This window comes from Colletotrichum abscissum, assembly GCF_030869225.1.
Source record: "Colletotrichum abscissum strain IMI 504890 chromosome Unknown Scaffold_22.1, whole genome shotgun sequence".
In the NCBI taxonomy this organism is placed as follows: domain Eukaryota; kingdom Fungi; phylum Ascomycota; class Sordariomycetes; order Glomerellales; family Glomerellaceae; genus Colletotrichum; species Colletotrichum abscissum.
In genome coordinates this window covers 186,797-211,598 of record NW_026850121.1, presented here as the reverse complement: position 1 = coordinate 211,598, position 24,802 = coordinate 186,797, and the positions used below count along the sequence as shown (strand labels likewise).

Sequence of the window (24,802 nt, the reverse complement as noted above, 5' to 3'; positions counted from 1 at the left end):
CGTCTGCCTTTTGCCCAGACCAGGGCGGTCTGGGGCCGACAGAGCGGGCTCCCGAGCAGAGCTTCTGCTTTAAGACCCTCGCAGCCCTCCACCTTCCACGTCCCCCGTTGTGGCCGGACGGGGTCGGTGGACAGTTGAGGTCGACTCCTTCGAGAACAAGACTGGATGATGCACTTGACCCATCAAGGCAGGATAAGACGGGGTCAAGCCTCAGGTACCGTCTCCGTACCCGTCCTCAATCTTATGTGTCTCCCAGCAGCCCCCTTGCCCCCCCAGGACGGTCAGGAGTATGAGGGTCCCTTTGGGCCTTGGGCGAGACTGGGACCACCAACCCCACGAGAGATGCCAGGCTGAATGGCGCTGTGGATGAAGAGATTGGTGGACTTGCCCTACTGGGCAGGGCAACAAGGCGGGTAAGGTACGGCTACAGCCTACGGACGGGTACGGGTACAGATACCTTGCCTGCCAATGCTAATCCGCCTGCCTGGTTTGCTCTCTCGACGCTAGAGACTCCTTACAAGGTGGTTATTACGGAGTACCACCTGGCTCGACTCCTCAAGATGCGGATCATCTGGTCATTGTCGTCGTGTGTGCTTACTGCGGCAACAGGATGGATACCTACGCGATCCATTGGCTTAGCTGAGCTCCCAGCCTGTCAGCGGAGACATCGAGGCATCCGGCACATGGATGTTGGCACTAAAAAGGGCGTGAAGTACCATGACACCCGAGTGGGAGGGAGACTGGGAGTGCGAGGAATCTCCGCCAGGGCTGGAGCCAGGAGCAAAAGGAAGCGCGATGCAGAAGTTGTACCTCAGGCAACTTGCCTCATTTGGTTGCACCTCGGTATCTTGGGAGTTGGAACTTGATATCAATATCGAATGAGCATGGCCACTTATTATGATGACATGGGGCATTGACGATTTTGTGCCCTTTTCGCTATCTGGGTGCTTAATTCCATGGGCAACCCTACCACGCTCGCGCTATTCCCTACCGCCATTTCGAACATCTCCCCCGGCCGTCCCCCCGTTGCCTTTCCGCTAACAAATCCCCTCTTTGCTGCTGGCGCCTTTTTTTTTTTTTTTTTTTTCCTACATTGTGGCTGGGCCGGCCTATTGAGAAGTCTCTGAGTTTCTTGGGACGACGTTGGACGCAAAATACGGTCAGGCTAGCCTCCCAGCTGTACTGTACAGGTAGAGGCACATAGGCCAGAGGATACTTTGGCAGCTGGGGGACGGCGGCGTATTCTCCATGCTCAGTTTTTGCGAATGCACATTCACAGTATACTTCCAGTGTGGAGCAATACTGTATTCGTGACACTGCCCTGCGTGACGATGACGACGAGGCGAAAGCCCATCAAGTTGCGCCCTTGGACAGGCAGCTGGGCTCAAGTCGAGATCTTATACAGTGCGTTCAACAGTGGCTACGTGCGAATACATGGTCATCGACGGTCTCCTTTCCCTGCGCTGAGTACGGATACAAGCCATCCAACGAGTCGACTCGGATTGGAAAATGGGCGCGCACATAGACAGGGCATCTCGGAATTCCCCTTCCACTGATGGGAGCTGGGACTTGGCCTCAAGGCTCGAAGGGCGAGGGGGGCATTGACGGAGGACTCGCGAGAGTCGACGAGGGCTTTCGGGCAGCGCATTGGTCGCATACACACCCGTCCACGGAACCCAATGCCTTTTGCCTTACGGGTACCTCTCACCTTTACTTCCGACAAGAGGTCATGTACCTTACATGCCTCGTGCTGGTCCCTTGCACAGATGCACTCAATCATTCACAGCAGCTCGCCGCATTCTGACTCGGTTTTTGCCTGTCAATGGATGGTCCTGGCGATTGAGAGTTGAGACTGAAGTCACCGACGACACAACGGCTACCGCCGCCGCTCTGATGTATGTTCCATCTCATCGACGATGAAGTACGGATAGACCGAACTGCTTTCGACTCTCTTTTGCTCCTTGAAGACGGACATTGGCACAGATCATGCTTATGTTGCGGACTTTGGGCGGACGTGGACCCCTATCATCCCTGGGGGGCCCAACCCTCTTCTTCTGAAGCATTTGGTGCCTTGATACACTAGGTACGGCGTCCATCCTCGCTCTTGTGTCTGATGTGCCTAGAACGTCTGGTCTTGGCCCTGCCCTATACCAGTCGATTGATTGTCTCTAGCTCGAACACGCTCGCACTGCCCTACGACGTCAAGGAGAGGAGGCGTGCTTGACACACATAGCACGGTACACTACTGAGTGGTGAGTACGAGAGGAGGTTGTTTTGGAAATGGTGGTTCATTTTATCAGCACTTCCTTGTCTGTGTCATGCCTCGAACCTCGCCCCCCGCCTTCCCCGTCCGACCCAAGAAAAGAAACAGGAGACATTCTATCCGTCTCTTGTTCTTCTGCCCGTTATTTGCTGTCTGTGTGTCAGCCCAGTCTCCTCATTTTTATTTATTTTTTGACCTCGGTCACCCCTTTTGGCCACAGTCGTCGTCGGCGTCTTCCAAGTATCCGTACGAAGTACTGACCGAGATGAAAGAAAGACGGACTAATAATACTACGGAGTACTTCTTCTTGTAGAAAGTACGGATACGGACGGAGTACCTCGGATTTAGAGAGACAGAGAAGGAGGGGGAAACGACTGTGCAGCGCGCACTAAGGCGGTGTTAATCCATGCCGTGTGGGAAGTATACTACCACGATTTTTTGGCTTGCATAGAGAACCAATTCTTCTTCTTTGTCGACGCCATTTCCCGGGCCCGGCAAGCCTGGGTCCAATTTCACACGGCCAGCATCAAAGAAGCCTCAAACTTCAACCTGGCAAATGAGAATAGAAGGCAACAGCCGCCAGTCAAGTATCCGTGGACCGTAGGTATTTCGTACCTGCGTACGTATTCGTACCTATGTGCTGGCCATGAGTCCCGAGTCCCGTCGAGAGTTGAAAGTTCGCATCCCCTGGCCAATCCTTCATCTCACTACCAGATTCGGCCTGCGACAGGGCATTTTACCTCTGGACTTGCAACGCTGCCCTGCACGCTGGCCCCCCCGCCAGCTCTGCGTCTCGGCCTGCCTTGTCTGGCCCCAAGGTACGGATATTTGTTCAGAAAGCAGAGCGCTATACGGATACTGCGTAGGCATTGGTATGGATACCTTCTCTGTGAGATGAGGTACGAACACCGCATCCAGCCATCTCTCAAAGCCGCAATGTACCGGGATCGCAATGGACATGATGCTGCACTGTGAGAGGCGAGCTTGCCAGAGGGGCAAAGAGGAGCCCATCTTCTTCTACCTCACACTAGTAAGTTGATGGGGACTCTGGGAGAGAGCAAGAAAGATGAGATCCGTCAGGGAGGCAAGAAGGCAAAGGCGGAGGAAGAGGGTAGAGAGACGGATGAGGTACTTGTTCCTCGTGCTACCGATGGCATGTCATCCTTGTACCTTTCATGTCTCCTCGGTCTCAATGGCGCTGGTGCTATTGCTTGCGCAGCTAGGGACGTACCTTATTACTGAGATGGCGCTGATGCGTCCTGCCCTGCCCTGTTCACTACCTGCCTGACCTTAGGTGAGGAACGGAGTACTGTTGTAAGGAAAGGTACTTGGTCAAGCTGGCGGAGAAGGAGGAGGAGAAAGTAAAGTGACCCCAGGCCTCAATGCTGAGCTCTTCCTGTCCGTCTGCTGCTGCCGCTCACGCCGTCGCCGCAATGCGCAACTTCGACATCCCACCCTTGGCTCACGCCCTCCTCCACATCCGCATAGGAACACATTTACACACCCACACACCTCTCACACACACACTCTCTCTCCTTCTCTCTGTCTCTCATACTCACGCTCTCTCTCTTCCCATTATCCACTCCACAATCCACACCCAAGGTCCCAAATTCCCAAGTCAAGTCTTCCCTCTCTCCAACACCCTTCGACGACGCTACCTCACAACCACACTCACACTGCAACTACGGAGTACGGATACCTTACCTTCACGCAACCCTGTCCGCCTCCTGCAACCCTGGACACACACACTCACACGCATACGCACACACACACACCTCTTCTCTTGCTCTCCTTCGTTGCCGCTCCTCTTCTCCTCATCCTCACCTCCTCACAGCACTGTCCACCTCTGTCTAGCCTACCCTGCCATCCTAGGCAGTCCTGGGTCCTGGCCCCCCTCCCCCCATCGACTCCTGGTCGCATCCATCATCGAACATCGGTTTCCTCTGGGCCCCAGCAGCTCAGTGATATGACCCTGCCTGTGTGTACCCAGCCCAGATCTTGTTCCTTACCCCGGTCGCCTCCCCGTCTAGGTCTACCCACGTCAACCCTTCACGCCTCACGCCGGGACCTGTCGTCCATTCATAATAAGGCTTGACCTTCTCCCGCGTACCCCCCTCACCATCACCCACCAATCCGGACAATTCCTAGCCCAGCGCGCTCCCAGAGAGAGAAATTCGAGACACAACTCCCCTCTGGTACTTTCTTTTCCTACAACTTCCTCTTTTCCAACAAGTCTTTTGCACAAGACACGTCTGTCTAGTCGCCGACATCTCCAGCACTGAAGGACTCACTCAGAGTGAGAGTGAGAGCGAGCGAGCGAGCGCGAGTGAGAGAGAGCAAGAGCCGCCGAGTGCGCGGCCAGGTCGGGACGGTCGTCGCCAGCTACGCATACCCAGAACTCAAGCAACCGGCTTGAATGTAACCGCTTCTTTGACTCCGCTCTCCGTTCGAGGCTACCTCCACGACCTCACCGCTACCAACAAATCGACTCGTCACGCCCAAATCACAATGTCAAACGATCCCTCCGTGAGGCGCATCTTGCCTCAGAGCTCCCAGATGGGCAGCTTCTCTTTTGCGCCGCAGCAGTTCCCTCAACGGGAAACCCAAAAGAGTGCGCCATCCACCTCCACCTCTACCGCCCTCCGCTCCGGTTTGCCCACAACGTCTTGTCTAACCAAATGTGCCTTTCTGTAGATTATGTCTTCGTGGATGAACACAATCGCCATAAGCGATTGAAGGGTATGCTCACTTTCCCTTGGACAAATGATTTATGCGGGCAGTCTAGCTAAACTGATGAAATCAAGTGATGAGAGCTTGTGAAGGATGCAGAAGAAGAAAGATCAAGTGCGATGCGGCCACAACGAACACCTGGCCCTGCTCGGCGTGTATCAGACTCAAGCTCCATTGTGTGCGCCCCAATGGCCAGTACGATGGCACCTCGACCGACGCCTATGAGCCCGTCGGTGATGAGTTCGCCGCCGCCTCATCGCAACTGCAGAACAGCTTCCGCCAGCAAGTTCCTATGCAGCAACAGTCCATGATGGCAGGGGCCCAGAAGCCCAACCCTTCGATGTATGCTGCACAGGGCGCATATTCAGATCCCAACGTCTTTCCACCCGTCCACTACTCCGACCAGCAGGTCCATCAACATAACATGCACTACACCACGGTTTCTCCTTCTTCCTCTATGATGGAGCAGCCTTACACCGGTCACAACGTATTTCCAACGCCGCCTCTCCAGCAGAGTCAACGCCCAGATTCCCCTCCCGACACCTACTCCAATGACGGCTCCTACCAGCAATCAGATCTTGCTGATCTTCTGGGCTCCCTGAAGGTCAACGAAGCTGGAACAGGTAGGCCCTCTCTCGCAGCTTTCCGTACGTAGTAGAGTTACTGACGCGTAATACAGCGCCGTACTTGAGGAACAAGGCCTCTTTTCTGCATGATGAGGAGCCCGCCGTTGAGGATGAGGAGTACAAGACTCCTCTTCCGCCAATTATCACCGGACCAGGCCTCAAGATTCGCATCCCACCTGAACTAATGCCGGATGACGAGACGGTCATGCACTACTTTGATCTCTTCTTCAGCCACGTGCATCCCTACGTGCCTGTTCTCAGCAAAAGTGTCTTCTATCACCAGTGGAATACGAACAGAGAATCCGTATCGCCTCTCATTCTTGAAGCTCTTTTCGCCATGGGTGGAAGACTAGCCGACGACCCTGCCCAAGGGCAGCAGTGGCTCGCTTTGGCAATAAGTATGAAAACACTCGTCGGCTGGATAGGCAAAGGCTAACAACCATGACAGAGCACGCCGACTCTTTCATGGACGTACCGAGGCTGAGCACTTTGCAAGCCCTGCTCCTCATCCTGAAAGCTCGGGAGGCAGCACCAAAGCGTGGTTACTACTACCGCTCGTGGATGACGATTGTCCAGTGCGTTCAGATGGGTAAGGATCTTGGTCTGGACGAGCACTACACGGATCATCAAGCGGGAAGGCCGTGTGGCTCTTCTCCCTTGGATTGTCAGATGAAGAGTCGAATCTGGCAGTCTATCTTTGTGTGCGAAACCATGATTGGTTCTCCCCAAGGTTGGCACTTGGTCTTTCTCGACGTTTTGTGAGAATTTGCTAATTCCCTTAGGCCGTACTGATCTCGCCGTGGAGCTGGATTCCATCGATTTCAGCGTCCCACGCCCAATCCCTGGAGGCGACGACTCTGAGTACCACACCACCCGTAACTTCACCTATTTCGCACGAATTGTCCGCAACGTCAGCCGCATGAACACGGCCTATGGCCATCTCAAGAAGAAGAAGACGAAGGATTGGGGCGTCGATCCCGAGTTTGTGCAGCTCAATCCGGCCTTGAATGCCTGGTTGAATGATCTTCCAGCGGATTTGTCGGTTACTTTCCCGCCCGACGGCTCGCCGCCATGGCTTTCGTCACCTTACATCGGCAACCTGCATTCCTACTACTATCTAACCCTGATTCTGCTTCATCGACCGCAGCTGAATTTCCTGGACCCGAACGCGCAAGATGGACAATGGAAACAGCACATGATGATCTGCTACTCTTCTGCCAAGGCTCTATGCCGGCTCCAGGAGGCTGTTTTGAATTCATTCGGATTCCCTGGACTGCAGTGTATGCTTCGTGGGTTCAGCTTCACCGTCTACTGTGGACTGTGTTGCATTGTACTCCATCTGGTGGGTTATGATCTGCGATTCCCCGTTACTGGCTCTCTAACTTTTATGGTACACAGGTGGCCGTCGTCTCCCCAGACCCTGATCTGAACACTGATGCGAGAGAGTTCTTCACGAGACACATGCGAGTGCTCGAAAGGGTCATGTCGGTTTGGCCGATGGCCGACCTGCAGAAGCAAGTCGACGCGGTGCGCGAAGCGTTTTCTGCTGACGTCAGGAAACCCTTTGTCCTCAAGCCCAGCTTCCCTTACGGCAGCCCCCAATCATCCAACCATTCCAGTCCTCCAAGGGGTTACAGGCCGGGTATGGCACGCACTGCTTCCTTGGACCACCAGTTGGACACGCAGAACCTTCAACACTCCCAAGTCAGTTATACCAGCCACCCCATCACACCTCCTATTTCTGCCGGACCTGTGGATACCAAGAGTGACTCGCCTGCTATACAGTCACTCGTCATGATGGCAAGTCAAGGTTCCCAAGCGCCGGGAATGCAGCAAACCATGTCGTTGTCGGATGCGCCAGCGTGGAATCCCGCACGTATTTTTGAGTAAGTTGTTGTCGACAATCACATACTTCAACGAAGGCACCCGCTAATACATGTCTACAGACAATGGAACACGTCTTTCGGTACGCCTCAGGTCCAACCACAGCCTTCGACGCTGCCTCCCCAGTCCAATTCGCTTAGTGTTTCTCCGTCTTCAGGTGCACCCGAAGCCCCGTCTCTCCAAGACATTCAGGCTGTCAATGCTACTCTCCCAGTGGCCTCTCAACAGTTGGCGCAACAATACTCTGCAGCCCCCGTGCAGACTTTTGTCTCGCCGGCGATGTGGCAGGAGTCCGTGGCCAGTGTCTACGAAGGCGGTCTCAAGCGGGCCTGGGATTACGATGGCAGTGGTCCTATGATGAAACGGCGATGAGCCATTTCCAAATTGATTTTTGCAAAGCTACCTAACCTTCTTGTCGGCAACATCTACGGGATGTTTTACACCTTTGGTATAGCGACGACGATTTACCGGTTCATAACAACACTTGCCAGCCTATGGGGTGCCTCCGCGAACCGCCTCTGGACCGACGAATAGGTGCCCCTTTCAGCTACAGCGATTCACGTACATATCTTGGATTTTCGCTTTCTACGGTCCTCGTTCGCCTTATACACGGTTTATTCTCGCGACGAAATACATGTACACGATTACGATGAAAATGAGGAGGAGGGGAACACAACGGAAGATCCATGTCGGGCGCCGGCGTCACTCATGCCCCTTCGGAAGCATGGCCCCCAGCCGGGAATGGGGCTCCCAAGAGGCTTTTGTTTTTTCGGGACGGTGCGAAGAAAGAGAGAGAGGGAAGGTTGGCGAAGCGGTGTCCTGGTCTGTATTTCTGGACTGTATTACTATATTTGGCATGTTGCCTCATGACGGAGCCAACGACGCGGCCCAATTCGGTTGGGCGTACGGACGGCGCTCACCCTGGCAACGCGAACGAGGAGTCCTGTTTGCTTACTATCACAATCATGGAAAGGCCCAAAAAAGTAACTGTACGAGGAGAGAGAGAAGAGTTTCGTTGCTTCCATTGACTTGGACCGATCAATACGGACATGATACCACCTTGCGCGCGCATACAAATTCAAACCATCTAGCAATGTGAAGTGAATAAGACACCAGCAAAACGAGAGGCAACCCGCAGAAACGGGCATTCGCTGTATCGTTTGCTTGGCAAGCAAGGAGTAAGACGTTTGGAAGGGGGGTGAGACGGGAAGCCGACAATGGGTAGATGTGGGTGTGGTGTATGTACGTGGGGTGCCCGAGGCGAGAGAGCTCCTACCGGGAAGCCCCCAAAGCGGTCGCAAAGTCTCGCGATTGAACGAGTTGATTGGCCACGGCATCTGATGTTGACATGTTCACAGGGTTCATTCAGCCGCACGTTGAGCAAGACGCCCACCCCCAAATACACTTTGCATAAGCAAATGGTCTCAACTTCCTTTACAAAAAAAAAACAAGACCTTTTTCCCCTATACGCGGGTACGCAACACTCATACACCCACACACCACACACACCTCTAAGCTATCAGAGGGCGAGTAAAAAGGGAACCTCCACTGGAAACAACGTTGAGCCTTGACGGGGCAAACGGGCTAACCGACAGGTTTAAAAGTGAAGCCACACTGTTTAACTCCATCGTTTTGCATTACTAGAGGATTACCGCAGTATATATAGACGCTACCCTACCCTCGAATTCCGTACTATTTAACCTTAACCTTTTTTATAAGTTACCTATCCTTTTTTTTATTCTACCCTCTCCCTTATTAAAAAATTATTAAAATCGTAGTTTTAATAGCTTATTAATAAATTAGTATTATTATTTAAAAATAAATAACTTATACTTATATATAAATACTAAGAGTTTTATTATTATAAAAATAATAATAAATATACTAAAGTATTTAAGAGAGCTTTTTAATAAATTTCTAATACTATTTAAGGCTATAGTCCTCGAGTTATAAAAAAAAGCTAAAGTATTATATTAACACGGCCTTATTTATTTTATTAATATTAATAATAATCTTTTTAATATAAGATATATTATTAATACTCTATAGCTACGTTATTACCTTTTATAAATTATACTTAATATTAATAAAGATTTTAATATTATTTTTTAATTTATTTTTTAATTTCTTTATTAAAACTATTATTATAAAGTTAATTTAGTTATTAATATTTTAATAAATATTTTAACTTAGTATACTTAAAAGCTCTTATAGCTTTTAAAAAGAGGCTTTTAAAGGACTTATAATTAAACTTTTTATTTATTATAAATAAAACTATTATAGTTAAAACTATAGCGTTACGAACTTTAATAATAAGTAGTTAATAATATAATTATTTTTCTCTTATAATAAGCTTAAAAAAGTATTTTAATTTAAGTACTAAGTAAGTACTATACTATTTTATTAAAACTATATTCTTATATTTATAACTTAAAAAGAATTAACTTTCTTTAATAACAAGGTACTTAGAAAGTGAAGCTAAGGTACGGAGTGTATATTATCTCGGCGGTCGGTAAAAGCGTTTCTTTTGTCTTTTTTTTTGAGGCTATACAGCGGGGTGGTAGGTATACCTACTTACGTGATACGTCTGACCTCGCTTATACAGCAACAGCTACCTAGTACTTACGACTGCCCGTTTTATCCCACACGAAAAAAAGTATTTACAACGTCGTCCTCGGCTATTCCGTTGGCCTCCCCCGTACCCCGTAGAGCACGCCGCACCGCAGACGGAGCCTGGAGATGGAGAAGAAGAAGAACGACGCAACTGCGCGGAAGCCGGGAGTCGGATGTCGGGGCGTATATTCGGAAAGCTCTGGGTATGTACGGATAGTTTCGAGCCTCTTTTGATCGGCGAGAGAAAGTGTGGGGAGCAGTGACATTCAATGGGGGGGACCCTTGAGCCAGGACCCAGGACCCAGGGCCCAAGGGAGGAAGAGCATCGCTTGGAAACTTCAATGTGGTGAGACGGTTGAGTCGCAAGCTTACATCACCGCTGACGAAAACCGCATAATTTAGCTTCTTCTCGTCGTCTTCCCCTTCTGCTTCTGCTTCGCTTCGCAATGACGACGATTGCCGCTGTGGTTTGCCGTTGGTAGCAATGAGCGATTGCCGGTTAGGTAAGGCAGTGGAGGGTTTTGGCGACGGGTCCGGGGGGTGTGTTCCTTTACGGAGTACACGCAGGAGGGAAAGGTTAAATTTAACACGCAAAAAGTGATGGGCAGGGTCGAGAACAGTCCATGTTCGTCACTCGTTCGAATGACGGGGGACAGGGAACGAGGACGGTGAGTTCAAGAATTTGAAGAGTCCTTGGAGAGAGACATCGCGTGGGTAACGTGTACCAGATCGGCCAAGGAGTCGGGTTCACTGCGGTCTGCACCGCGCTGGCATTGCATGGGTGGGTAGGTACTGAGTAGGGGCATGTAGTTATCTGTGCCTCGTGTTTCGCAGCCAGGACCGGGTTCGTTCGGGTCGGGTTCGATGAACTCTCCCAAAGTGATGGATGGGATGGATGGGAGCAAGCGGCGGGAAGCAAAAGAGATGTTTGGAGATGTTGGAGATTTGCCCTTGCCATACCTACCTACCTACATCAAGTATGCAGTACGGAGTGTGGGAGCGAGTATCGTTGCAACCCCTTTGCCTAGGCCACGGGTGACGTTGTTTCGAGATAAGGTCGCTATTAGAGTTTGGCATTGGCACGTTTTTTTCTAACATTTGCAACGATGGTCGCCTACGAGTACCTAGTGTACCAAACCCCGTAAGGTAGGTAGTCTCTTTCTTTTGGCCGCGCAACGGCGGCCAGACCGGGTTCCTGTATCGCCGATGTAAGGTGTGAAATGCGCGGGAAAGTCGACGCAAGAATATGCGTGGCGTGCAGCGGTGAGGGGGGGGTTTGAATCCCTCTGAGAAGAGGGGTGTGCAAACTGCAAAGGGCTGGATGAAGAGAGGGGGGGGGAAGGACATTCCAAGGATGTGTGGATGTCCATCTCACATGCATACCATCTGTGATCTGGGACATGCAGGTCCAATAGACTCGAATCTTGCTTCCATTTTTCATCGCATCTTTTTTTTTCAATGTAAGGTAGGTAGACTGGGGAGGATCCTCATAGTCCACGGGTTTCCCCGCTTTTGTCTTTTCCGTCTCATGTTTTTTTGACTGCGTACGCTCACACTTTCTTGTTGGGATTGAGGTTTCTCGGCGTGGCCGACGGTCAAGCTTGGTGATGTCGTTTTGGAATGCGTGCTTGCATCCTTTTGACGTGCGTCTGGTTGTTTCGGACTTTAAACATTGAAAGCGATGTTGCCCCCCCCCCCCTCCTTCCCTCCCTCGTGGGCTTTGCAAAACATGACACAAGCATAATGGCAAGTCACTCAAAGGTACGGTAGAGTTCCAAGACACAATTCCATCTCTACTATTGAGTCCCGATTTGCTTTACGGGTAGATTCGTGACTTACCCGGGCGTCGACAACCCGGTCTCCGAGTGCACACGTACACGCATCGGGATGATAGGGTTGATCATTATGCGCTCTTCCTCATTCGCCTTTTGAATTTCAACATATTCTTGCAGGATGGTACCAGATGCGACTGCCGGATGCCGAGTTTTAAGGGTGAAGAAAATGTTGCTATTTCTCACAGGTAGAAGTACACGGTGAGGCAGCGATAATGAGGCATCGGCAATTCCAGAGATATGAGTGACTTGTTGGTTCCGGGGGGGGCGGTGGACGTATGTACTGGCTACCTACCTTCCATCCCACTGGCACCAACATAGAAGAGGGGGAGGGTGTGTGAGATTGTGTACGACGGAATGACTTCGGAGTTTAGTGGTAGGTGTATTTCGGGTTTTTACTCGGCGCCCGGATACAAATGGGTGTGGTGAGGTAACAGGTGCGGAGGCCGTCTTCCGGCGGCGGATGACGGCGACGGCGACGGACGGACGGACGGACGGAGGTGGCCGAAGAGGGAGGGCAGAGAGGAGCAAAGCCAACCAGGGTATTGTAGAGATGGTGGTGTGCCAACGGATTCCTCGCCGTGAGTTTCCCAGTGGTGGTGGTGGTGACGGCTGGAAATGGGGCTTTGGGGCTGAACTGTGGCCCCGGCAGACGCAGAGTCAGCTCGTTTTCGTTATTAGCCTCGGTTTGTGAGTGTGTTGGTTCTCGACCCTTTCACAGCATGGTTATGGTTACATCTCTCCCCTCATGTTTCCTGACAACCAACAAGCCAACATCTTCACACTCTACACGAGAAAAGCCCCTGGTTTGGGACCCAGTTGGAGGGGCAAGTGGGAAGAGTATTGGACGAGGAAGGCAACTTGGACATCCCGAGGTTGTCAGCGTCGAAAAACGTGCGATGGCGATTGCCTCCCGGAACATGGTTCAACCTAGGTAGAGCACTCTCTTTTTTTTCGCCTCTTATATGGGCAAAGTACGAATACCCTCCACCACGTTATGGAACATGCTACGATGATTCGATCCTACCGTTACCGTTAGACGGGGTCCAAAATAGCTCTCCTATTGCGACTCAAGTCCTTGACTCGATCAGCAGCTTTTAGACTGTGGCGAAATCGAATGACTAGTGGCAGTGCGTCTGCGCCAGGGAAGGGGTGAGGCATCACCTGTAACTTTTTTTGTTGTTGTTTGATAGTATACAAATCGATGTCGTTTGTCTCCCGGCATCAATATCGAACGTGATGCTTTGCCACTCGTGATGAATACCGGAATCCCCGCGTGGGCTTCCGATCATCCACGCCCTCACCCTCAGGGGCACACCCTCTTCTAGATAGATAATCTGACAACGCAGAGAGCGCCGTACACGACTAGCAGAACGTGCGTATGTACACTTTCGCCCCCTCTCGGTCTTGCTTGAATCGTACAATGCTACCGTCACCCTGACCGGCACTTCTCTCTCCTTGACTCGAGAGTCTCGAATACATGGTGGGACGCGCTTGGCAAACTGGCCAACCCTTTCGCCCTACTCACTTGCGCTTACCCAGCGACTCGCGCACGATATTCCACACCCACCCATCGTTAACGCCATGACTAGCGCCCTTGCCGCCGCCACTGCTACCGCTACTGCTCGTCTTCCCGCCCGCCTCAACGCTGTTGATGCCAAACTGGCCGACGGGGCGGTAGTGATACCACCTCCGCTTCGCCATCAGCGCCGAGACGTCCTTGGTGTGCGTGACGATGCCGAGGCGCGTGGCCAAGGGCCCGCTGTCCGCGGCCACGGGACGGAGCTCGGCGGCCGTGACGGCCGTGAGACGGGGACGGGTGGCGAGGCCCATTGTGCCGATCTCGAGTTGAGCTGTGGGCGGGAGGGTGCGGACGTAGCGTTCTAGGAGGGCGCGGGATTGGCGCGCGTAGGGGGGCAGGCGGAGGTAGATGTAGGTTACGAAGGGGGCCGAGGTGTAGGCTACGAAGAGGAAGGGGATGATGCCGCAGGCGGCCACTGGATCGGGTGTTAGTATATGTGCGATGGTTTATGGGATGTGAGAATGGTTTGGAAACATCAGATGCTGCGAGGTTTGTGTAGCAAAGGGGGAGGTTATGAGGAGGAGAATAGGGAATGATGGGATGGGAATGCAGTCAACGTGTGAGTGAGATGTGGGGTGAGAAGCTTACATCCCGCTGCCTCAGTAAGAGTCTTATCTTCGGCGCGGACGTAGCTGGGAGCAGCTACGAAGCAGAAGAAGACGCATGAGAAGACGGTGGTGATTTTCCAAAAGGCCAGAAAGGCCGTCCGACCGGTGCCGGCGTGGTAGATGAGCAGTCGCTCAGGCAGTTCTAGTAGGTCACCGTTAGCTTTGTGTGCAGAGACAGTGAGATGAAGTATGGATGGGTCTACTACTCACGTGGGTTCCCGGCCCGGGGACCGGCAGAGCCTCCGGCGCCGGCTGAGTTCGGCTTCGGTGGTGTGGTGACGGCCCGGGGGGCCGTGGTCGGCGGCGGTGGTGCGGAGGCAAAGGGCCTTCTCAGGCTACATTGCTGGTTCTGAAGAAGAGATTTCCGGAGGGTAGGACGGAGAGCGCATTGGCGTATCGTGGGGAGGATTCGGATCGTTTGTGGGGGTTGCCGTATGAAGGCGAGCCGCAGTAGGGACATTGTGAGGTTGTCCAAAGGGAAAAGGGGAAGAGTGAGTGAGTGAAATGGGTGGATTAGGGAGAGTGAGAGGTTGATGGTGAGATGAGAATGCTGAGGTCGGATGAGGTCACTGCACGCATCTACCTTCCCTGGTACTAATTAATTTTTCCCCACGCGACGCGACTTGACTTAATCAGTATCCAGCGCCCGGATGGTGTACGCCATTTCAACATCGCCGAAATTCATGAGGATAACAATTAATCGTCACGAGCTGCAACTAGCATGAATTACTGTCTCTTCTTATTTGATTGACTCTCGGACACAAGTTGGCTATGCTAGGTTAAATGATTGACGTGACTGAAGACCGCTACTATGAGAATCCAACCTGGAAACCCTGCCAGATTGCCTACTAGCTAATAGAGCACCTCATCGTCTCAAAGCCGGTGATCCCGCGCCGAACCCCGCCGCCCTTCAAGTCAGGCAATGTTCTTCTGAAGCCACTCCTTCCACTGGTCAAGCGTCCAGCCGGAGCTGATCTCGTTGTTCGGGTACCCGTCAAACAGCACCGTGGGGCTGACGTGCACGCCCGTCAACCGCGCGAGCTTGATGAGCACCTTGAAGTCGTTGGTCACGCCGTTGCCGACGTTGAGCGCGCCCTCGGCGTCGGGCTTGTCCGAGACGACGAGCAGGTCCAGCACCGCCTTCTCGTCGACGCCCACGGAGCCCGCGAGCTTGGCGAGGCGCCTGTACGTCTCGTTGCGCGGCTCGTTGACGACGTTGGCGTCAAAGTAGTCCTTTTGCGCCTTGAAGAGGGCGTCGCTGTACGCCCAGAACTTGGCGGGCGCGGTCTTGACGACGGCCACGGCGGACTCGTGAACCAGGGTGCTCGAGGGGTGCCAGGGCTGGACCTGCTGACGGAAGATGACCTCGAGGTTGGCGGCCCAGGCCGGGTTCGCGCGGATGGCGGGCACGACGGCGTTGTAAAATGTGTTGAATTGCTTCGCGGAGTAGGGGCAGACGTAGTCGAGGTAGAGCTCGATGGTGTGCGGCTGCGCGGGGACGCCGTCGGCCGAGGGCTTGGGTTCCGCTCCGAAGGTCAGCTTGTGAGCTGCGAATTTGGGCGGTACGGCCATTGCTGGTGATGTGTAGCGGAAACGGGATGTGGCGGTGGTGCTTATGTTGCGTTGGAGGCGGGCAGTGTTTCTGCTGGCGAGTGGTATCGTCGAACTTGAGGATGGGATGAGTGGGAATAGAGACGACGCAAAGATTGGGCGTCGAGTCAGGTTTAATAACACGTTCGAGGGGAGCTTCATGGAGCTTTGTCTGGGGGATATGAGATACCTACAGGTGGCCCAGCAGCAGCAATACGGATACCTTACTTGATAGAAGTGGTGACGAAAGGCCCCCATTGGAGCAGGCGGCGGGGGTGGGGTAGCTTCCGGGTGTTGATAGAGCTCCTTGTCCACAGAGTAGCTGCCAATAGGTGAGGTTTTGCAATCATGATGCAAGCGCACGAAAGCTTTGCTGACTGAGCAACCTCGAAACTCACCATTAGCATCACGCAATTCTAGAGAATTCATGCGCTATCGTTCTGCGCCTCTTGGGCCTCGGCTTGGCTAGTCCTCTAGGTCTATGATTTGGAATATACAGCTACGGCTCCGAGCTGCCTTTCGGAGTATAGACTGGCCCCTTCAACACCAAGTACCGAGCTCCGGGACTACCGGCCGGGCCCCTGCTGTCGGGTGCCCCACCGTGTGGCCCCGAACAATCTTGACAAATCCAACATCGGGGTCGGCTACACTCGACTACTAGTCACATACACCGGAGCAATCAACAAGCCGACTGTGACCTTTGACATGCTTCGTTTACACTCTCATCAGCGGAACGATGACACTCTTATGTTACAGTGTTCTTGGCCACGATGCCCCGCGCAAACTCGCCAAACGTTATGTGTTGCTCATTGTCCACCTCCTCGCCAAGGTTTGGCTGAGTGAAGACGGCCAACGTGTTACGCGCGACGCGTCCGTCGCTCACAGCTGCCCTGACTCCCCTTACGAAGTGCGGTACTGCCTTGAACTTGCCGCCCGTGATGCGCTCTAGAGCTTCGCCGGTCTGAAAAGCGATGCAGTCCCGCGGTATCTTGACCTGTACCGTCTCTCCGCCCCGCGATTCGATATACAGCCCTGCTGACGGATCAGGAGACGCGGCCAGCTCCGACAAAGGTGGTAGGCTTGCTATCGTATTGTTCGTGGCTTCAGGTACCACGGTAGAAGTCTCCTTCTCGTCGATGAACATGGCAGATGTCAGACCAGTCAGACACCTACCGAGTGTGTTAGTACCAGCAGCATCGTTGCTAGAAGGGGCCGACTAACCCATGATCTTTATGTCTCGAGCACCTTGCATCTATTAGTGGATTTCTGAAGGCGGTCACAATCCAGTGGCTCACCAGTCATCGTCGGCTGCACCAATCTTGGAAAGGGCCTCTTTCGTCTGCGGATAGTAGTGTAGAAGGCGCGCTTTGGTCGTGTTCGATGTACTGACAACGTGTTCAAGGTACCCTTTGGTATATCCTGGGATCTCAGACTCGGCAAATCTGTCGCATGCTCGGGCTACCAAAACGGCCGCATCAATGATGACTCGGCAAAGACTCTCCACACTCGGCTTGAACCCCGGAAGGACGTCTTGTGAAGGCCAGATATTTGGCGAGAGGTACTCGGGAAAGTTATTCTGGTTAAACTCGGCCGTCGGCTTAGCACAGTCGAGAGTTGCATCAACGTAGAATGCGCAGTTGGCATAGTATGAACCCTTGAATGTGTCAACTTGGCCATTCTTGAGTGTTTCTTTACCCAGGGACCAGCCCGTCAGGTATTTGGCCTTTTCATTCTCAAGCTTGACTGCTCATGTGTAAGCAGTGGTGGGCAGACGGGTAGCAAATTGCATCGTACCCAGCTCTTCCTCAGGGAGATTGCCCAAGTAAGATGCGTAAGATAAGGTCTGGTGCCTCAAATGAGTGAACTCTGGCGGCACATCCTTGACCACCAGGATACCTAGAGATTCGGGCCCAAAGGCCTCTTTAAGAGTCTCGAAGGGGATGTTGCCTATGATGTGAATTTCACATGTAAGCTGTTGTCCGTTCCATCCTACGATCCTGCTCGACGGTACTCACCCTCCTTAAGGTCGTTGAGAGACACAACCACCGGTTGTGCGATCTGAACCATGGTGTTTATCTGAGTTGTAGAAGTTTAAAGGTAGCAACGAATGAAACAAGAAGGAATCCAGCCAGATCGTAGGCTCATCGACAAGCTTCCGCGATACCACCTGCCGGGTTGGTACCTAAAAGGTGGGGGAGGGGCACAGATAGCCCCTTATGTAATCACAACGTTCAAACGTTCCTCGAACTCTACTCATCACCATTCCCAGACTTCGAAAGGTCAAGCACGCACCCAAGATTGGCCAAAGAGAAAGTTTACCGGTTATCGCCGAAAACCGCATCAAGATAACGCAACTTTCACCTTCCTCATCGAGTCCTGCGAGCGGAGGGGGGGACACGAAACACGAGCGATACAACGCGATGGTCAAGCCCCTGTCTTTCAAGGGCGACAAGAAGCCCAAGAAAAGAAAGCGCGCGGAAGCCGAGGCCCAGGACCGCGACGCGCAGGGCGGGGAGGTTGCCCGCACCGGCGGAGCTTCCGCATCGACGGCGAACGCGGACGATGACGACGATAGCTGGGTGTCTGCCGATGCCGTGACGGATGTTGTCGGACCCGTCATATTCGTCTTGCCGACGGAGCCCCCTACTGCTTTGGCGTGCGATGCCGTAGGCAAGATATTTACGCTTGGGATCGAGAACATCGTCGATGGCAACCCGTCTACGGCTGAGCCGCACGACGTGCGGCAGGTGTGGGTTGCGAACAGGATCACAGGGACGGAGCAGTTCAGGTTCAAGGGCCATCACGGACAGTAAGAATAATTTGCAGAAGGCTGTCGACGGGAGCCATGTATTAACGAGCCACAGATATCTGGGATGCGACAAGAACGGCGTGCTGTCAGCGACATCGGCGGCCGTCTCACCATTAGAGTCTTTCAACATCATCGCAACGGCGGATACCCCTGGCACATTCCAAGTCCAGACATTACGCGATACCTTCCTCTCTGTCAAGCCGCCGAAACCCAATGTTACCACCTCGGACGTCAGAGGCGACGAAGAGTCCATCACATTCAACACCACATGGCGTATCAGGATGCAAGCGAGATTCAAGCCGCGGCTCAAAGCGAACAAGGAAGAAAAGGCGAAGGAAAAGATTAGTCGCAAGGAGCTTGAACAAGCGGTAGGGCGTAGACTCGAGGACGACGAAGTCAGGAAGTTGAAGAGGGCGAGAAGGGAGGGCGATTACCACGAGCAGTTATTAATGTTGAAGGTCAAGGGAAAGCACGACAAGTATGGCTAACTCGGGGGATGAATTTCTTTGGCAACACGAAAAGGGGGGAAACCATGATACCCACACGCAATGAGCAGCATAGCCGTAAAACAATTCACTTTCGTTCTCAAGTTCTATTTTTCTTTACTTTTGCTTTCTTCGATCCCTGACCTACGTGGGCCTCCAAGCCTTGATATTACCGTCTTCTCCAGCAGTGAAGACAACCTGTTCGTCATCGTAGAAGCAGAACGAGCGTACAATCTCCTCGCCGTGCCCCCCCGGCAGACCGACGCTGTTCGCCCTGTCGAAGCCCCAGCTGCCTTCGGCGGTACGGGACAGGTGTACCAACTCAAAGACTTGGCGGCTGGTTCACTTATTAGTTACGCTGCCAAACATTGGGAACAATTCGTCAACAAGACTTACTCTTGTGAGCCCGCACCGACGATAGCACCGCTTCCGTCAACCTTTGTCGTCATGTTGGCAATGTACTGGCAGCCCAGTGTCTCTCTTGCGTCGCCAAAGTCTACCAGAGCCGCGCCAGAGCCGCAATCCTCCGCGACGCTGTACACGGCCAGCTTCTCGTCGTGAGTCAGCACATAGACCTCGGTATTGCTGAGGAAGGAGGCGTGGTGGACAGAGCCCTGGTTCAACGTCTGGACGACGACCTCATCTTCGTCCGAAATTCGTGTGTCATAGACGTTGACGAGGCCATCGGTCGATCCCGAGAGGAGGATATGAGATTCTGAAGGGTGGAAGCGGAGTTCTGTGACGTCGTCACTGTGGACTTCGTCGTACTGGAGCCTCTGCTTCGGGCCGGCTCTGATATCCCTATGGATGTGTCAGGAGTTCTGTGTAATCGGGCGGGGGTGGGTAGTCGTGATCCAAGGAAGGCTTACCAGAGTAGCACGGATGCGGTGTGGTTCTGGAACTCTGTGCCTAGTGCTATTGTGTTGCTCCTAGGGTCGCAAGCCATAGACAAAATAGGCGACTGAGCAGCTGAACGTTGTGTTAGTGAGATTCGTTAGATATTTCAGAGCGAGAAAACATACCCGCAAAATGAGCGACCTGCGGCTTTGACGCTTCCCTCATATCCCAGACTGAGACTTCCCCATTTTCTCCCGCCGTGCAAACGATAGAGTTTTGCCAGTCAAAAGTCCTAAGGCATGTCAAGTTGCCATGGTTGGTCTGGTATGACTTGATCGGACCCTGTCCCACTCGTGCAGGATCGAAGAGACTGAGTTTCTGATCTGATGAGATGGCGGACAGACCAGCGTTGAGGCGCTGAATGTCGAGAACATAGACATCGCCAAATCTATGGCCGTCAACGCAAGACAGGTTGTACATTTTCACGGCACCTTGACCTTTGGTGCATGGCTTATATGAGCATGGACCCTTGACCAAAAACTGAGATTTGCAACTACTTACTGAGCGTCGATGGTACACAGCTTAGACAGCTCAAAATTTGACCTCTCCTCTATGGTCTTGACAAGTTTGAAGATTTCCGCCCGCCTTATCACTTCCACCCGGCTGAGATCGAAATTTTGCAGACTATGAAATTCGTAGAAACTTGAGCAAGCATCACCAGTGAGCGCATTGGAGGACTGGTCAATGAAGAAGCGTTTTTATGCAAACCCCCGCGTTATACAAGTACGCAGCATTCCGAACTAGTGCCCGCTTACAACGGTATTGCGTACCTGGCGTCCGGCTAAGTTAGCGACCAATCAAGTCTCGTTTAGTGGACTATCCCTGTTCATTTGGAGCTCCCAATTCCATCTACGTGGACCTAAAGCCAGGACAGCTGTTCTGAAAGCACCGAGCTGCGTAATTGCTAGGAATACCAACAAACCCTCTCCCGACACCGCATATCTGTGAGATATAACATGTCGCGGAACTTTGCGCTCGAATTTGGCACATAATTACCGTTCGAGATGAGGCGTTCTTTGCTCTGGCTAGGCCGTAAGTTAAAAGTCACTGAATCCAAACGGCTGAACGTAAGCTGACATATCATCAAGTGCTGTTGCAGGCAGCAACTGTATTCTGTGTCGACGAGCAAAAGGTCTTGAACGACTACGAAAAGAATCACGACAGCAGCGAAGGAAAGCATGCGAAAGTACAAACGGATGTTATCCCGGAACACCACACCCCACCTCCGAGGCAGCCCGGTATGTACACTATTCGCGATGGTGGGGGGAATGTCGGTTAACAGAGCTGATTTCCCATAGGAGCGGACTTAGTCGAACTCGCAATCGAACAACTGATCAAGCTACCACCCCGAACCTACCCCAGACGTGAACGCCGCTATACTGTCGTCTATACCGTGCTCCGATATGCCCTCAAAGTCGTGCCCAGCCTGAAGGCTGCACCTGTTCCTGGTAGCCACCAGACACAGGAGGCCAAGGTCACAGGTCCGTTGTTGGAGGCTGTGAAGCTGTTGGAACAGTCTGCTTTGAAAAACAACACGGACGCGCTGTACCTTCTCGCGGAGATGAACTTCTATGGCAACTACACCTACCCGAGAGACCTCAAGGTTGCTTTCGATCATTACCACACCCTCGCGACGGTCCACGGAAATCGCACGGCACAGTACATGATTGGTCTTTACTACGCAACTGGCATTGGCCATGTTGTTGCTCCCGATCAGGCAAAGGCGCTCCTCTACTACACTTTTGCAGCGATGCAGGGCGACACACGCGCGGAAATGGCCATTGGCTACCGCCATCACAGCGGCATTGCGACGCCGAAGAATTGCGAGGCTGCAAGCAAGTACTACAAGAGAGTTGCGGACAAGGCAATGGACTGGTACCGTTCGGGCCCACCCGGCGGCATGGCTTGGGTGGTCGAGTCGTATCGTATCGCTGATGAGCTTGGCGGTGTCTACGGCGAGGGTGCTAGCGCTTCGAGTGCCGGTATGAACGCCATCAAAGTGAGCCCCAACTCCGACGCCAATGCCGCCATTGATGATGTGATTGAGTACCTCGATCTCATGTCGCAAAAGGGCGACGCCAAGGCATCTTACAACCTTGGAAGGATCTACTACGAGGGGCAGAGGGGTCTCGACCGGGATCTGGACCTTGCTCGCAAGTACTTCTTCACTGTGGCGAAACGGTACTGGCGTAAGGACGGCCGTATCATCGAAAACCATAAGCAGGGTATCGAGAAGACGGCGAGTAAGGCGGCTGGCTTCATTGGCCGCATGTACTTGCGTGGTGATGGTGTCGACCAGAGCTTTGATCAAGCAAAGAGATGGTTTGAGCGAGGCATCTCTCACGGAGATGCCCAATCCCAGCATGGACTCGGTCTCATGATGCTTTACGGGTACGGGACGCCAAAGAATGTTGCCATGGCCACCGACCTCTTTAAGGCGGCAGCGGAACAGGACTACGCGCCATCCCAGATCGAATTGGGCGTGCTCTACCTGGACCAGGGCGGCGCAGAGGACGTCCGCATTGCAAATAACTACTTCGAGCTTGCCGCCAGATACGGCCAGATCGAGGCTCACTACTACCTTGCTGAGATGGTATACAACGGCGTGGGCCGCGACAAGACGTGCGCGATGGCTTTGGGCTACTACAAAAACGTTGCCGAAAAGGCCGAGCCGCTTGTTTCCTCGTGGGCCGAGGCGAACCAAGCCTACTACTACGGTGACGAGGAGCTCGCTTTCTTGGAATACGTCATGGCAGCAGAGCAAGGATATGAGCGCGCGCAGAACAACGTCGCTTTCATTCTTGATCCTGTCCAGTCACGACTCCAAATACCCGACTGGCTGCCGCTTCCCGAGTGGTTCGGTCTTCAGCAGCATACCCGCCCCAACCTACTCAACAACCCTAGACTCGCCCTCATGTACTGGACGAGGTCATCCAGGCAGTCGAACGTGGACTCTCAGGTCAAGATGGGCGACTACTACTTCCACGGAATTGGTTCCGAGCCGGACGTCAACAAGGCCGTTCAGTGTTACACGGGCGCCTCGGACTACTCGCAGAGTGCCCAGGCCCTTTGGAACCTTGGTTGGATGCACGAAAATGGCATTGGCCTGACCCAAGACTTCCACTTGGCCAAGAGATACTACGACCAAGCGCTCGAGGTCAATGAGGAGGCTTATCTTCCTGTCACCTTGAGTCTACTGAAGCTCCGCCTCCGAAGCGCATGGAACACGTTCACTCACGGCCCGATTCACTCAATCCAAGACGATCCTAGTAAGTCAACACGGCGCATTCACCGAGATACACATCGGCTAACCACACACATTAGAACCAAAGAAGGACTGGTCACTCAGCGAGTGGATTGCCAACTTCCTTCAAGACGACCAACTGTTCTATGACGACCCGTACTATGAAGACATCTTTGATGATACTATCGGCGGTACGGGCCCAGACGGCGTGCCGCTGGAGGACGACGGCATCGCCGAGAGCCTCATCATCGTCTTCCTCGCCCTGTCCCTGGTGCTTCTTCTCTACTACAGGCAGCAGAGGCAGCAGCAGCATCGAAGGGAGGAGGAGGCGCAGAGACTTCAACAGCAGGGGCAGCAGGGTCAACCTGCCGCGGCGCAACAGCAAGATCAGGGCCTTTTCCCTCCACCTGGCAACCCGGAATGGAACAACTGGGTCGCTGGCGGTATTGGACATTGAAGCGTTTGTATGAATACGGATAAAAATAAGTAGCTGTTGGAGATGGTGTGTCAGATGGGTGTTGCAAGGATTAGTTGGGGAGGACGATTAAAGCATATTCAGCGCCGGCGTTTGGGAATGTCCAGGGAATAGGACTTGTTTCCTCGAGACTCGTTGCAATTCAAGAAGTTTTTTGCTATAGTCTTTTTGCTAATTGGGTACGGTGACTTGCTCCTTTGCCAACACCGCTTAAGATGACGAACGAAAGGATCCTGAAGCGCCCACTCGTGCAACCACTTGCCTATTCCTTACTACCGTGGGGTTTCCAACTTTCCTGGGTCGTATCAACGTATGAAATTGACATTTCTTCGAGAGCAATGAGTTTTTAAGGCGAATGTTGATGCTAGGTTTTCACCTTCAGAGCATATGATTTGCCTTCCGGCTATCGTTTCTTCAGTTTCGTTTGCTGGACCTACAGCAGTTGGCGTTTTGAAGATGCCTTAGGGGGCTTTGGCGTAGGACACATATCACCAACAGGAAGCTAAACCTTTTGTCGATGAAGCCATCGCTACGCTGAACTTGCCTATCACGTAGCACGAAACCATCATTCTCTTCTCGGTTCCTCCGGAATGCGCGTGGGGAAGTGCGGGTATGCCTCGCGTGGTATGGGTAGATAAATTGGGTGACGCGGAGTCTACGAAGATTCTTGATCAACAACATCCAGCTCCGCAAGATCCCTCCCCATTGTGAAAGACTTATATCGCGTCTCGGGTCTACAGGGCTCAAAGACATTGTGTATGGTTGTGGATATGCGTTGGTCGGAAGGGGAGTCTGGACTTTCGATGCAGTTTCGTAACCATCTTCTCCACTCCCAATCTCAGGCCTTTTCCTCGAGGAAGGTTGAGATTCACCCATGTTTAGAGTTTATCATCAACTTCCAGTTTTCCATAAAGAGAGAATGGAGACTAGATACTGATAGGCTTCTATCGAAGGCCTTTATATGGAGCATAGAGGTCTGCTCAAGCTAGATGTGCTCCAACTTACGTCCTCTTACCACATAAACATCATCGAAATGCCCTGTACGTAGCTTAGGTCAAATCCGTTGTGAGGCGCTCATTCTTGGACGCCTTCAGGAAGGCCCCAAAGGTATGGCAGAGTGGACACACGTAGAGACCAGAGGAAATTGGGGAATTTTGACAATAC

At 52.7% G+C, this 24,802-nt stretch overlaps 10 protein-coding genes across 10 annotated transcripts; 5 read left to right on the top strand and 5 right to left on the bottom strand.

Annotated features, from left to right (window-relative positions):
• Nucleotides 1–2,318: 2,318 nt before the first annotated feature.
• On the top strand, nucleotides 2,319–2,576 carry CABS01_09266 (uncharacterized protein; the record flags this gene model as incomplete). The annotated part of the gene is made up of 1 exon (XM_060542623.1): nucleotides 2,319–2,576. One exon carries the CDS (start codon nucleotides 2,319–2,321, stop codon nucleotides 2,574–2,576), a length of 258 nt encoding a protein of 85 aa, XP_060400350.1.
• Nucleotides 2,577–3,329: 753 nt separating this feature from the next.
• On the top strand, nucleotides 3,330–3,551 carry CABS01_09265 (uncharacterized protein; the record flags this gene model as incomplete). The annotated part of the gene is made up of 1 exon (XM_060542622.1): nucleotides 3,330–3,551. One exon carries the CDS (start codon nucleotides 3,330–3,332, stop codon nucleotides 3,549–3,551), a length of 222 nt encoding a protein of 73 aa, XP_060400349.1.
• A 1,220-nt stretch (nucleotides 3,552–4,771) lies between these two features.
• On the top strand, nucleotides 4,772–7,875 carry CABS01_09264 (uncharacterized protein; the record flags this gene model as incomplete). Its single annotated transcript, XM_060542621.1, has 7 exons — nucleotides 4,772–4,913; nucleotides 5,068–5,616; nucleotides 5,673–6,017; nucleotides 6,068–6,349; nucleotides 6,402–6,961; nucleotides 7,018–7,505; nucleotides 7,566–7,875. 7 exons carry the CDS (start codon nucleotides 4,772–4,774, stop codon nucleotides 7,873–7,875), a joined length of 2,676 nt encoding a protein of 891 aa, XP_060400348.1.
• Nucleotides 7,876–10,699: 2,824 nt separating this feature from the next.
• Nucleotides 10,700–11,074, bottom strand: CABS01_09263 (uncharacterized protein; the record flags this gene model as incomplete). The annotated part of the gene is made up of 1 exon (XM_060542620.1): nucleotides 10,700–11,074. One exon carries the CDS (start codon nucleotides 11,072–11,074, stop codon nucleotides 10,700–10,702), a length of 375 nt encoding a protein of 124 aa, XP_060400347.1.
• Nucleotides 11,075–13,472: 2,398 nt separating this feature from the next.
• On the bottom strand, nucleotides 13,473–14,598 carry CABS01_09262 (uncharacterized protein; the record flags this gene model as incomplete). Its single annotated transcript, XM_060542619.1, has 3 exons — nucleotides 13,473–13,945; nucleotides 14,119–14,280; nucleotides 14,349–14,598. The coding sequence occupies 3 exons, from the start codon at nucleotides 14,596–14,598 to the stop codon at nucleotides 13,473–13,475; spliced, it is 885 nt and encodes a 294-aa protein (XP_060400346.1).
• A 455-nt stretch (nucleotides 14,599–15,053) lies between these two features.
• On the bottom strand, nucleotides 15,054–15,710 carry CABS01_09261 (uncharacterized protein; the record flags this gene model as incomplete). Its single annotated transcript, XM_060542618.1, has 1 exon — nucleotides 15,054–15,710. The coding sequence occupies one exon, from the start codon at nucleotides 15,708–15,710 to the stop codon at nucleotides 15,054–15,056; it is 657 nt and encodes a 218-aa protein (XP_060400345.1).
• Nucleotides 15,711–16,473: 763 nt separating this feature from the next.
• Nucleotides 16,474–17,795, bottom strand: CABS01_09260 (uncharacterized protein; the record flags this gene model as incomplete). Its single annotated transcript, XM_060542617.1, has 5 exons — nucleotides 16,474–16,897; nucleotides 16,950–16,973; nucleotides 17,024–17,471; nucleotides 17,523–17,675; nucleotides 17,744–17,795. The coding sequence occupies 5 exons, from the start codon at nucleotides 17,793–17,795 to the stop codon at nucleotides 16,474–16,476; spliced, it is 1,101 nt and encodes a 366-aa protein (XP_060400344.1).
• Nucleotides 17,796–18,148: 353 nt separating this feature from the next.
• CABS01_09259 (uncharacterized protein) lies at nucleotides 18,149–19,025 on the top strand (the record flags this gene model as incomplete). Its single annotated transcript, XM_060542616.1, has 2 exons — nucleotides 18,149–18,537; nucleotides 18,593–19,025. 2 exons carry the CDS (start codon nucleotides 18,149–18,151, stop codon nucleotides 19,023–19,025), a joined length of 822 nt encoding a protein of 273 aa, XP_060400343.1.
• Nucleotides 19,026–19,166: 141 nt separating this feature from the next.
• Nucleotides 19,167–20,339, bottom strand: CABS01_09258 (WD domain-containing protein; the record flags this gene model as incomplete). Its single annotated transcript, XM_060542615.1, has 4 exons — nucleotides 19,167–19,359; nucleotides 19,419–19,823; nucleotides 19,892–19,991; nucleotides 20,045–20,339. The coding sequence occupies 4 exons, from the start codon at nucleotides 20,337–20,339 to the stop codon at nucleotides 19,167–19,169; spliced, it is 993 nt and encodes a 330-aa protein (XP_060400342.1).
• Nucleotides 20,340–20,923: 584 nt separating this feature from the next.
• CABS01_09257 (uncharacterized protein) lies at nucleotides 20,924–23,620 on the top strand (the record flags this gene model as incomplete). Its single annotated transcript, XM_060542614.1, has 4 exons — nucleotides 20,924–20,951; nucleotides 21,008–21,157; nucleotides 21,218–23,188; nucleotides 23,244–23,620. The coding sequence occupies 4 exons, from the start codon at nucleotides 20,924–20,926 to the stop codon at nucleotides 23,618–23,620; spliced, it is 2,526 nt and encodes an 841-aa protein (XP_060400341.1).
• Between the last annotated feature and the right edge of the window lie 1,182 nt (nucleotides 23,621–24,802).